This window comes from Labrus mixtus, chromosome 1, assembly GCF_963584025.1.
Source record: "Labrus mixtus chromosome 1, fLabMix1.1, whole genome shotgun sequence".
Taxonomy (NCBI): domain Eukaryota; kingdom Metazoa; phylum Chordata; class Actinopteri; order Labriformes; family Labridae; genus Labrus; species Labrus mixtus.
This window is the reverse complement of record NC_083612.1, coordinates 19,517,744-19,531,538: the sequence shown is the minus strand read 5'-3', so window position 1 is coordinate 19,531,538 and position 13,795 is coordinate 19,517,744. Positions and strand designations below refer to the sequence as shown.

Here is a 13,795-nt window from a genome sequence, read left to right as displayed (position 1 = left end):
AAAGCAGCTGTATGGAAATCCATAGATGTTACTGAGCTCTTTATTAGGTGGGGACAGACATGAGGTCACAGTGACCTTTGATCACTAAAACATCATCAGTTTAAGTTGAGTCAGTACAAGAGTACGAGGCTTTTCTATCATGTAAAATATCAAGAGGAGACAGCTTGCAGTAGTGTGCGTGATGAGAAGACCAGTTGGTTTCATTCAGCCACTCCTTATGACACCATCAGAGATGAGTGCGGGCACGATGCAAGTTTGCTTCACACGCCAGCTCTCTAACCTTTTTTAGCTATCAGATGATTTTGCCAAAGCATAACTCTGGTAACTTAGAACTTGCCAACACATGCCATAACAATGGTCACAAAAATAAAAAATAATACATCACTTTTAATGTATAATGGTTATATAAGGAGTTATAAATAAGCTTAAGTAATGTGCAAAGCACTAATTGCACAACCTTAGTTTCACTATTTCACTAAAATGTTGAAATGTAAGCTGATTTTTTTTTGTTATTCTTAAAACACATTGTGTCCTTTAACTGGTTTAAATATTTGTCTTAACCTCAGAGGTAGTATAGTATTGTGGTCTTCCTTCATCTTAGACTGTTGAAAGGCTGTTGTTTTCTTACAACCCAGCCTCCCTGAAGTCCAGTTTAATCCCTAAGTGTCTTCTAATAAACCAAACCCCGATGTTTTTATTGTGCCTCGAGGACCAATCCTGTGAAGAAAATAACCCCCGCTTGCCCTCTAATTTTACAACACTGAGATTTGTATCAGCAGAAGTAGTTTACCCCCTCTCAAGCCATTACATCGTTTTTCTGCCTCTCCTCTTCCTCCTCCCCCCTCCCTGTCACTCCCCTGCTCTCTCTCGCTCTCTCTCGTTGGACACACGCGCACTCCCTTTCCTACCTCGCAGACGTTTGGGTGCCACCGCCGCTGCATCCTATTTCAGACTCCGACTGTCTCTTTTCTGTTGACTCATTTACTCCTCAGAGACAAACCGGAGCAAAACAAGAAAATAAATGAAAAGCGGAGGTGAGGAGACAAGAAAGTGGCCGCTGCGGGGCGAACAACAACAATGAGTCGCTCCTGACTAAAATTGAATGGATTAACCAATCTATTCTGAGCTCTAATGAGATTAGAGACATGGGTCGCGACGGCGTGGTACCTTTCGTTGAGCTCCTCGGGGAACATTTTCCCCGTCAGCACTTCTCCAGACGTGGAAATGGCGTTTTTGATACGGAAGATGCCGCGCGTGCCAGGGGACAATAACAGACATTTGGATGCACGCTCACCTGTGCCGCTTTTCTGGCGCGCGGATTCCTAGAAGTAGAAGTAGTAGTGGAAGTAGTAGTAGCATTAGCCGTAGCTGTAGTAGTAGTAGAAGAAGTGGCAGAGGAGGACAACATGAAGTACCAGAAATATATCACGGTGATGCAGATGGCAATGGGAGTGACAGCCTCCAACAAAGACTGCCTCCCCACTAAGAGACAGCTGTGGTGAGTAGACAGGAGGAGCGAGAGGTGCGCGTGTGGATGGATGCGTGTGTTGGTGCGTGGAAAAGGTAACAAATTGTGTGTCTTTTCATGTGGATGAAATAGTTTTAAAATGAGCCTCTTTAGGTCATGAAACAAAAACCCCCTCCTTTCCCCTTTGCCCGTGTCTCGTGCGAAGTTGAAGCTGAGCAGCTGTTGGCGGAAGTCGGCTAGCTCCATCTCTTTCTTTACCTTCAACAACTGTTTTCTCCGCACACACACACAGGCACATGCAGGCATCTAGCCGGGGACAAGAGGCGCGTATAGCTTTATGTGCAGCGTGCGTGCGTGCGTACCCGTCCCTCTGTGTTTATCAGATGTTTCACTTGGCGGACTCTTGTTTGTTATGATCGGCTGGAACAGGGTGAGTTTCACATGCAGCGGTCGGAGGAGCGGACAATACAGAGCAGGTGTATTCACAAACAACAACAACAGTGGCAAACAATGCTGAGCCTTCGTCCGCTTTGAAATCACCTGCACGCGCGCGCTGTTTTCCTTTTCAGCAGTCCCTTTATTTGAAGCTTCCACGTGTTATTTTTGTTCATTTGCATTTGCCCAGCAAGTCTCCGTGCTCAGATCTATTTTTGTCTTTCTGATGTAGTAAAACAAAAATGTCGGCTGATTTCTCCACTCATCACTTATTTAGCAGCTTCATTCCTCCTGCATTTAGCTTACAACGTGATGGAGTGATGTAAATGGTTGCCTTTCAATGGCTGCTTATTTCTGCCTTTGTTTTCACATTTGTTCTCACCTATATTAATGTATACCATACACAGTTATTATTTACCCTTTTTTTTTTTTTTTTACATTTTCCCAACTCATCCAGGTGCATCCACCAAACTTGCACCAGTTTTTCATTTATAGTCTTCTTGTTTTTATGTTTATTTAATATTTTTTTCAGCTTTTAGAAACATCTTTTACCACCCATTTCTCTATTTTAAAGGTTGAACCACCTTGTTGCCTACTGCTGAAAATAAAACTGTTGATTATTTAAGCTTACTGCTTAATGTAAATCTCTACGATTCACCCATTAGTCAACAGAAAATGTCCAGCGTCGCTTTAAAAACATGGAAACAGACACTTTATATTTTTTTCCTCCAACCATATGCCCAACAATTAGTCTTGTAATTAAGCAATAATGGTAAGATGAATCCATAATGAAAATAATCGTTAATTGCAGCTCTTATTATGATATTAAATAGAGAAAGGTGAGAACATACTTTGAATTGTGAAGATGTATGAAGAAAATACTGAGCATCATTGAACTTCTCCAATAACATTTGGAAATGTTACCATTTTAATTATGGTAATTTAGGTTTTTGTACAATTTGTAGTTTGTGTGTTAGTTGATATCAGGGGACCAGAGGTTGATATTGATGTGTTGCCTCATCTGGCTATGACAACATGAGAGAAACAACAGATGTTTTGTGGTATGATTATGTTTTAGGTCATATTAAGGTTAACTGTAAGTCTGCCTCTTCTGTTCATTGAAATGATGAGGCTAATAATAGAGAAAAGGGAAATCCAAATATATTACACAGCAGAGTAGTGTTCATACTAATTAAAGGCTCTTAATCCCTATAATGAGCACATCCAGTTGTTCTTCTCCTATTATCCATATAGATCAAATTAAGCACAACATATATCCTTCCAGATTGACATTTCTTCACAGTGAGAAGGAAATAACTGTTTTTTGGTGAATGCCTGAGGTGGTTACTGGGTTGTACATCCTATATTAAGAAACAAAAGGCTTTGTTATTTCTCACCTGTAACACCCTAGACTGAATCTGCAGTCACCACATGGGGCCAAAAGGATTGGCTTTCTTCTCTTAGCTCATGACTGCTGTCAAATGTGCTGCAAAGGAGATAGTGGTGACTTGGTTTTGACACTTCTCCCTTAAGAGAGGCGCGGCGGTTTGTCTGGGGCCATCACTTCATGGTGGGGGAAGGGGCATGGCCATTAAAACTGGATTACTGTATCGCCTCCGACAGCCACTTTAACGAAGAGAAGCTGAGCAAGCGTGTGCCTGCGGTGTATGTTTCATGAAGTCACCCCATGCATGGACTAGCATGACATGTTTGTCTTTATTCACTGTGAAGTGGGAACCTATAAGATCAGTGGGTTTGCGTGCACTCAAGCAACACAATTTCAATGAAAACCCAGAACCCGATTCTTTCCCTAATGCATCACTTTACATCCATTTCAAAATCTAAACCAGACTGAGCAGTAAATACATACGTACATATAAACAACAATGTTATGCTAAAAGTGATCTAGTGTACACATGTGTCTCGGTTCCAACGACGTCATACGGTTTAATTTAGAGTTGAGGTGTAGGAGTTCATGCAAAAACAAATGCTCATGATGAAACCTGAAACATGGCACAAGCTTTGGCTGTGATAAAGGTTACATAAAAAAAATCAAAGTAAGATCAAGCTGATCTTGGTACACTCTGGTTATGCTTAAGATGCAAAGGTAGGGTGTAGATTTTCCTTATAAACAAGGAGGCAGAACAGAGACATTATCACAGCAGCAGATGAAGAGATAGATGAGGGGGTGGTTGTGCACCAGATGGTTTAATGATCTTCCAAAACACATGACCCCTTTGATTAAAAAATAACTCCAAACCATCCATCATATTTGAGGAGCCGTGCATTCACTGCCTGAAAAAATGCATTAGAATGAAACATGTTTTTGCCTGTATGAATATGTGCAGATACAATGATTACTTTTATTGTGCATTTATATCTAGACAGTTAAATTAAAGTTCCTGTGAGAAACTTTCAGTATATGTTGAGATTTACACCACTGTGGACAAAACAGTACCTCTCATACCTTTGCTAATCTTGTTTTGTTTCAGTAATTGTGAATATTTGATGTGGAAAAAATACAAGTTTTTGTGTAGTATGCTGTAAAATTTAATCTGAAGTTATCAATCTTGTCGCTGATGGTCTTGTTAACTTTTGGAGGTCTGAAAAAGGCATTAGTATGCATGTCTTAATTCATAACCATTCCTCACAGGAGCTTTGAAAAAATCTTCAAATTTGCCAGAGTTAACCGAAAGGCTTATGTTCAGCAGTTGACCTCCGACATGTACTGTAGTTTAGGAAATACTGGGAAATAATACTACATAACAATAAAAAGAGCAATTCATGACCATAGGTGAGGGTTGGAATGTAGATCGACTGGTAAATCGAGAGCTTTGCCTTCAGGCTCAGCTCTCTCTTCGCCACAACGGTCCGACACAACGCCTGCATTACTGCTGACGCCGAGCCAATCCGTCTGTCAATCTCACGCTCCATCCTACCCTCACTCGTGAACAAGACCCCGAGATACTTGAACTCCTCCACTTGTGGCAAGGACTCACTCCCCACCCGGAGAGAGCAATCCACCTTTTTCCGGCAGAGAACCATGGCCTCGGACTTGGAGGTGCTAACCCTCATCCCAGCCGCTTTGCACTTGGATGCAAACCGCCCAAATGCCTGCTGGAGGTCCCAGCTTGAGGAAGCCAACAAAACCACGTCATCTGCAAAAAGCAGAGACGACATTTTGAGGTCCCCAAACTGGAAACCCTCCCCCCCCCCCCGGCTGCTCCTTGACATTCTGTCCATGAAGATCACATTATTTTCTTCACAGGAATTGTCCACAAGGCAAAAAAAAGACATCAGGGTTTGGTTTAAACAGATTTGCAAAAACGATCTTGTCCTTTAGCAGTAACACATCTGCTTTAATTATAACCCCGGTTGTATTGATTGGTTTTAATGTGATGGTTGAATGGAGGTGTGTTTCCGTGCTTTAACATGATAAAAGGTAATCGTCATTAAACTTTTCTCACCATCTGCAGAAGCTTAAACTATCACATAAAAATTGCGTTTTCCATTACTACAATGTTCAACAGCAAAGAAGATTTCAACAATAAAACATCAGCCTCTGTGGTGCCTTCTGTATTACTCAGGAGCTCATTCAGAGGGATTTTAATAAGTTACCTGGAGATGTCTAATTTTTTAACCATGATTGACCTGTCAATTTAAGGTGTATATACATTTTTGCCTTTATTGGATAGGACTGGTTAGGAAAGACAGGAAATGTCAGGAGGAGAGAATGGGGGATGACATGAAGCAAAGGGTGGATTCGAACCAACGATCGCTGCAATGAGGACTATAGCCTTTGTGCAAGGGGGGAAACAAAATAACAGCTAGGCTATCCGGTGCCCCAAACATTATTTGAACCAAAAACTTACACTGTGTCAGGCCAGTACCTGCAGAGGAGCTTCATTAACTCTTAATAAGTGCATAATATAGTATTTATTAATCTTTATAAGTAGTGTTCCCACTTTAGATCCAGTACCTGCAGAAGAGCTTTTTTAACGGTTAATAAGTGCATAATAAAGTATTTATTAATCTTTATAAGGCATTAACATGAACCTAAAAGTCTTATCAATGTTAATAAACATCTTATGAACATTGATAAGTGGTGACACGTTTCTTTGTGTTAATTAATATCTTATAAGCCAATTATAAATCAATTTATAGTTTAATTAACACTGATGAAGTCTTATTAATGTTAATAAACATCTTATTAATGTTTATGATGGTATAATAAAGTGTTAATACGTTTCTAATAAAAGCATATAAGTGTCTTATAAGACATAATACACGTGTTAATTATGCCTATATTAACAGTTATATAGTCTTATTTGTGTTAATAACAATCTAATAAGGTCTTATAAGTGACTTATTACCTGTTATTAATGCTTATTACAAGCACCTTAATATAAAGTGTTACTGCAACTTCGGAGTTACAACAAACTGAAAATACTAACAAGCCGCTTTTAAAGACGAAGGAGTTAAAAGTGATACAGCAACATGAAACTTGTAAAGTTAGGGTTAGTCTGGTGTAGATTCATTTTCAGCCGTACGTTTATCACTGGTGAAGACTATGGCGATCATTGGCCATTGTGCTTTAATCTGTGTCATCCGTTTGTCAGATGTCACCCATTTCTGTTGTGGTTCAGGTAAACTGCCTGATTAACTCACAATATTCTGGAAGAGTTAAGCTTGATCCTTTAAGAGTCTTAATGTCAGATTACATGATTGAGATGTTAAATAATCTGCGCATTGTGTTATTCTGGGTATTGTCAAATTAATGGAGTTTAGATGAAGCTACTGAATAAGTAAATCATCACATCAAACAAATTTAAAACCCTGAGGAACAAATGGATCATATCATGAAAACAAAACAAACTCATGGAGATGATACAAAACACACAGCAGTTTGTAATAAACACTGCTCTGTAATTAGTTTGAGATGATCCATAAATAATAATTAGCCTGATGACGTGTGTTCATAACCGCTTGCAGCTCTTCCTAGCATGTGGGTGTATGGTCCTGTGTTGTGTGCCAGATGTCTGCTCTGCTCCCCTCCACCGTGACAGCTCCGCCTGGTGTTCTCAGTCCACCTGCTTAATGATGCATAAAGTCAGCGTCCCTCCTTCCCCCCAACACACACACACACACATGCAGCAGCCCCCTCTGCCCTCTGATTTGCCTATACACACGTCCTCTCTTCCAGCTCACACACAAACACACACACACACATTCAACAACTCCTTGGTACCCCCTCCCCTCTTCCAGCTCCACTCATGGAGCCCATGATGCGTAATCTCACACAAACTGACAATGCCGCGCATTAGTTACCTCAGCAGGGGCCCAAGTCCAGGGTGGGCCTGTCATGATAATAAGTAGTTTTCTCAAAAACATGCAGAAATATGTCCTTTTTTTCTCTTCCACTCTCTGTATTTCTCCGTCTCACTTTCCCTGAAGACAAAAAAGCCTTGTTGTATTACAGTCATGGAGTCAGATCCTAAAAACACAAGTCATGACTTCATGGCAGACTCGGAGCACTTCTCTGACTCTCCACAGTGCGTTTAGAGTATATGCGAAGGTACACACGTTTGTTTTGAAGTGTGTGTGTGTTTGTTTTTTATTCAGTGTTTCTGTCCATCAGGAACTCGCATGTTCTTACTTTGGCAGAACGCTTGTAATCTCCTCTCAGATGGTTTATGCCACTAAAGGGAACAGATTACACAGGGTTTATTGACTCGTGGCTCACCCCCTTACCCAACCCGCTCCCTGAGCATCCTGTGGGTGTGTGTTTATGTGGTTGTTTGTGCGTGGATCTGTGTGTTCGAGTGATTTGTGGGTGTCTGTGCCAGTGTGAGTGTGTCTGTGTGTTTGTCTGGGTTAGGGCTTTTAAGGATACGGTTTTGGGTCCAATTTAAGTAATTAAAAAAATAACTTTTTTCTTTATCTTTGCTTTGTTAAAAGCACAAACAATAATATATGTAAAAGGAACACCCCCCACCCCCCACCCCCCCCCCCACCCCCCCCCCCCCCCCCCCCCACACACACACACACACACACACACACACACACACACCACCATCACCTAAAAACTCAAAGAATACAGCATTTCACTGATATGCCTTTTATACATTTCCCCCTGAAAACAGTCATAAATCAACTTCATTACGCTGCAGTTTCTGTTCAACTCTACATTAAGTGTTTCTGACACATTAGCACACTTCTTAAGCTATTTGGGGACAGTGTTCATTTTGTTAACAAAAAATATGAGTATACGTGTTGTTCAATGACCGTTTTCTATGACGAAGACAGGATGATAACGAGCAAAAAATGTATCTATCAAAACAAAAACTCTGACGATGAGTATTATTTGTTAACATTAACAATACAAACCAGGGAATACATTTAAGTGGTGTGCTGCCTGTCAGACATTCATTATGTTTCCTCTCGTCTAACCTGTCAGTCGCAATCGAATCGCAGTACTTAAGAATCAAAATATTTAATAATTACATACAAATCGGCATCTAAGAATTGTGATAAAATAGAAAAGGGACAGAATCATATCGTCATATCATCATCAACATCAACCTTTATTTAAGTTCTCGGAGAGATCATTGAGGGTGACCCTCATTGACAATGGTGCAGAGAATACATACAAATGACAAACAAGCTACCAAAGGATTAAAAAAAAAAAAAAAATAACAGTCAGAGCAATAAAATATATATATAGTAAAATTAAAAAAGGCTTGAAATGACTAAAATGATTTGTCAACAACAAAAATCAAATAAAACAGTTACAGGTAGGTATTGGGCGGTTAAAAAGAATGTTCCTAAAGTGACCAAGGGGGTTAAAAGTGCTCAATTTCAGGTCATGTTGTAAAATATTCCAATAGTTTGCTGCACTAACATTAAAAGCAGTTTTTCCAAGGTCACTAGCTACTAACCATGTCATACCAGTCTCTCACTCTGAGCGATTGGCACTGTGAAAGTACTCCACCACAGTCCTTCATGCCAATGATATCAGTATTGGCATCAGTATGATGTTTAAGTACTTAACAGTATTGATGGTGCACTAATATGTTCCTTAACTATTACATTGAGTTTACAGCTGCATACATATGACTGTTGAATTGTATTGCTTTACCTGTGTTTACAGTTTTTAACGTGTGTATGAGTTAGAAATCCAGTTAATACAATCTGTCGCCTTGATAACTATTTCTGTTACCTGTATTAGGTTAATTGAATTAGTCTAAAGAGAGAAAACGTGTCGATCAAAAGTAATAACTAGAATGTAATGACATTTTATCAACTAAAAACTGGACTAAAATTATAATGGGTTAAAATGATCGTAATTGGACTAATCCTAATGTGCATTTTAGTCTAAAAACTAAGACTGACTAGTTTAAAATAGCTGCCAAAATGAGCACTATTTGTGAGCATTTTGAACACTTCTCTGTGTGTTGTGCATGTGCCAAGTAATAGACAGTAATAATACAGTATCTGCCTCGTAGAGCAAGGGATCGCCCCAAGTACCTGTTGATAACTGATTTGAATGTGTTGCAGTATTTATAGCTGGCAGCAAGTACTTTATACGATAGTTGTATTGTTAACCTTTTCTTCAAGCAAATATTTCATGACCAAAATTAAAATTAAGCAGACTTTAGAGTGTGTTTAGAATTCTTACTGAAGCTTAAGTGATATTTTGGCACCAGCTATCTCCTCTGTAAGTAACACTCCAGTTGTAACAGGTCCAGGTCTAATTTGAAGCCTAACGAAGGGTCTGTTTAATGGCTGCATTAAGAGCCTGTTGGCGGCAGTGATGAAGGTCTATTGGAGACTCAATGTCTCCAGTCAGAGTCAAACGTGGAACAGCAATGACTTTAAGAATCTGTGAGTCACACGTTCTCGGCCTCTGGTGACTCCTGACTGTCACGATGTCTCACAGGAGGCTGACAAGATGGAATCCATCACTGCTGTTTCACAAATGGAGAAGGACACAGCAGAGGGGATACGCTGTTGTCTAACAGAGATCCCATTTTATTCTGTTGGGTTTTTTCCCCCCTCTGCCCTGATAGACTTATTTGTTCGTTAACATGAATATTTTTTAATTCAAGCTTTTCTTTTTTGTGAAGGTGTTGTAACATGATCATTCTTTAGTGCAAGAAAGCAATTTAAAAAGTGACTCGTACTTACGCGGAATACGTTCATCCATTTTTAAAAGCAGTCCCTTTACTTTTGAATCGTCTTTTCTTATGATCGAATTACTTACCAATACAATATTTTATCATTGCATAATATTTTAAACGGGATACAATATCCAAAAGTTAAAGCCCTTTAACTGCATATTACAAATTATTCCTACCATCATTTAATATTCCATCTGACTTCAGACTGATTTCTAATCTTGCATGTAAGATTTCAGAAGCTAGTTATCAAATAATTGCTGTGTTTTTGAAGAATCCCAACAAAATTGGGATATTGTGGTTAACAGTAGAACGTCCTTCTTTTGTGGTTATGCTTGAGCCCGTCTTGTTTTCACCTCTTATCTCTACTTCATAATTACACAAACTACTATGTGTGCTGTAGTTAAGTTTGCATTTGTTCTAAAGTCTGTTTTCAGATTTAAGAGCAGCCTTGCCTGTTGACAGCAGCCGTTGACCTTCCTCTCCACAGGGGTCAGACAGCACTCGGACACGAACGTTGTCCCGCCTTGTTTGATACATGTCTATATGACTAATCTGCTCTGTCCATCTGTCAGGCCTGTCTGGCTTAATCAGAGTCTTGATCTGGTCCCAGATTTTGGGTTGCATGCTTGTCCGCCCAGGTGGCTTCAAAGAGCTTACACTCTCCAACTTATAAATAATAAAGCTTTGATGTATGCACTTGTTTTTCTTTTCTTTCTCCTCAGATGTTTTCAAGGAGGTTGTTAGCCAGCCAGCATATTAGTCATTAGGTTTCTTCTGCTCTTAGGGGGTGTCATTGAGGTTATTTGGATCAAGTAGGATGTGTCATGCACCTCTTGTCACCACTTGTCCCCTGAAGAAGCAGGAGGGGTGCCCCGCCAGCAGAATGATGCTTGTTCATCAGCTGCCATCACTTCCAGTTGAACAGTCAGGCATTACGAAGCAGTCAGGACGACCTCTGAGCTATACTCCGACAATGTCCCTCTGTCCTTTGTCCCTTTGCATTATGGTCTTCCTCCTTTTTGTCTTTTGGCCTCTTCAAACCCCGCACTCCTCCATGCTCTGTTCACCTGTCTCCTTCAGTTTCTGCTGCTTGTGTCTATTTGCTCAAACTTTTGTATTTCAAATCTGTGCAATACTATGAGTTTTTATGGGAAGTGAAACAAATGACTAACACGGGCTGGGTAAAAGTTACTTTGAAAAGGTCTGAGGATAAAAATGGAAAGAGGAAGAGTCAGCTGGGCTATTTTGGATGCACCACTGCTGCCCGATGAAGTGGAAGATATGAACAAAGGCGAATCTGAGATCAAAAGGAATCCCATCAGAGCTCTCTCAACATTTTGGTCAGAGCACAGTCCACTGTTTTCAGACATTATATGAAACCATTTGAAGCAAAAAACAAAACAGAGTAAGCCTGTTCCCTGGTTTAAGCCACCTTTGTGGAGGTAGATGACAAGGAATCTGTGTTTGGATCATGTCTCTGGTGTGTATTTGTGTGTGTGCGTATGGTTTCTAAAGGATGGTCAGAATGGGGATGAAACCCTTGCTATTGTCCCTGTAGTCAGCACTAAGCAGAGCCAATGGTCCTTCGGAGAGCTCGCTATCTGAAAATCTGTCACAGCATTAGGGCCGTTAAACTGGTGTTCAGCTTTCATTAAGTATTTGACAAGTTTAAATTAGATATGTGTTCCAATGTTAAATAGAGCTGTCAATACAAACAGTGAAAATACTTAAATCATAAACATGGAAGAATGAGTCTTAATTGTAATGTTTGTATCCTGCCATGCTATTTCTGCTGAAACACTTTGTGTACAATGACACAGATTTAAAGTGTCATTAGAAATATTACATAGAGCGCCTTAACATAGCTCCACTGTCACTCCACCTATGTACTTTTTACCTTGAACATAACAACAGCCAAATATTGGAGTCTCAATGTGTGACATGTAAACGGACAGCTGGAGCTTTTCATACACCCACACACAGACACACACACACACACACACACACACACACACACACACACACACACACACACACACACACACACACACACGCACAGACATGCATATACACACAAACACACAGTGCTGCTCTGCCTGGACAGCTCTGCTGTTATAAATTTACGGCATTTCACCCGTTACACCTCTAGTTACTACCTCCCATATCTGTTCAGCAACACAACGGCTTTGCTCATCCATTACCGATCTGTAGGTTTTTAATTGAAGGCGAGTCATACCAGAGGCGTAGAGTGGAGCTATAAGACTCACAGCCCTACTTCTTTCATTAGAGTGTACATTTAGCTGCTCCTCTGTGTTGATTTTGTCACTTTATTATCACCTTTTAAATGTCAGCTTTGACGTTTTTTAAGCAAAGCTGTTTCCAAGGTAAAAAATGACTTTGATAATCATGTTATCATAGTGAATCTTCAGGCTTTATTGCTACGACAAATACATTTTTCCACTCATTGTAATATTTAAACTCACTGTTACTGGAGAACATAATTCTGCTGATACAGTAATCAATAAATCAAATAATGAATTTTGTCCAATTAGGCTATAATTGCTGGAATTCAGGGATAATGTAATCCGTTAAACTTTGCCAGTAACCTCGCAAATCCAGGGCAGGAGGGAGATTCTCTATTTTGGGCAGAAGTCTCATGTAATATTCATTAACTTTACCTCTTACTGCAGTCACTTCCTAAAATGTCTTGTTATTCTGTTATTTTGGGCTCTGAGATGCCGACATGGTCTATTTTTAGCACTAAAAGGGTCACTTTGGATTCGCATTTTGAGTGCAACCCTGTTTATGAGTTCTCATATTTTCCCTAGAGACGTTGAGAAGTGAAACTCACTTCTGTCTGCGCACACAGCCAGACTGTTTGTAATCCACTGGCTTGCATAGCTTGGTATGTCTTTCTACAGTTCTGCAGCATCACTGATGATAAATCATTCATTACCCATCAGCAAATGAGCGGATATACTTAAGCTCTTTCTGTTTTTCTGATGTTTATACTGCTTGAGGATTGGACTTTAGCGCAACTAAACTCAGTGTTTCTGGCTTTCTAATTTCATGGCCACAATGAAAATGCAAATACCAGTATTTGTTTTGTGCCATTTTTAACAGTTTAAACAAAGAGGAGGAAAACAAAATGAACTTATTCAACAAAATGGCAAAAAACAAAAGCTTAATTTCCACCCAAGGAGGTAAAATTGTTCAGATTGGCGGCCAAGCAGGGCAAAGGGAGAGCGGGAACCTTTAAGCGGACGGACTGAAGGTAGGGCATGAGCCCGAAACAGTTCAGGAGGCTGACCAAACAGGGGACGCAGTTTCAGGAGGGCGGCCAGGGGCGCTGACCAATCAAGGACAGCCAGTCGGGAGGGCGGCTTGGAGGCAAACCACACAGGGGAGAGCAGTTCAGGAGGGCGACTAGGAGGTTTCGGCCTAGCCATCAACAGGGAAACCGGCAGGTGTAAACCAGGCCACCAACGGGGACACTGGAGTGGGCAGGGTCTCTGACAGGGACACAGGAGTGGGCAGGTTCTGCTTCAACAGGAACATAGGGGTTGGGCTGGAGCTTGGGCTGGTTTACTAGATGCCAGGACTGATGCTTGGGCTTGTACACACGCTGCTACGAGACTCTAAGGAGTTGAGCGGCTCCAAGGCGAGGTCCAGCAAAAAGACAACAACAGAGCTGGATGATATTGATTCTTGA

At 40.5% G+C, this 13,795-nt stretch overlaps 1 protein-coding gene across 11 annotated transcripts in view; it reads left to right on the top strand.

Annotated features, from left to right (window-relative positions):
- The first annotated feature begins 905 nt into the window (after positions 1 to 905).
- The window catches only part of tjp1a (tight junction protein 1a), a 99,654-nt gene continuing 86,764 nt past the window's right edge, over positions 906 to 13,795 (top strand). For all 11 annotated transcript variants that reach the window (XM_061037133.1, XM_061037107.1, XM_061037126.1 and 8 more), the window contains exon 1: positions 906 to 1,498. In XM_061037133.1, coding sequence (XP_060893116.1) covers positions 1,407 to 1,498 — 92 coding nt within the window. In that variant the 5' untranslated portion in view covers positions 906 to 1,406. The remainder of the gene's footprint in view (positions 1,499 to 13,795) is intronic.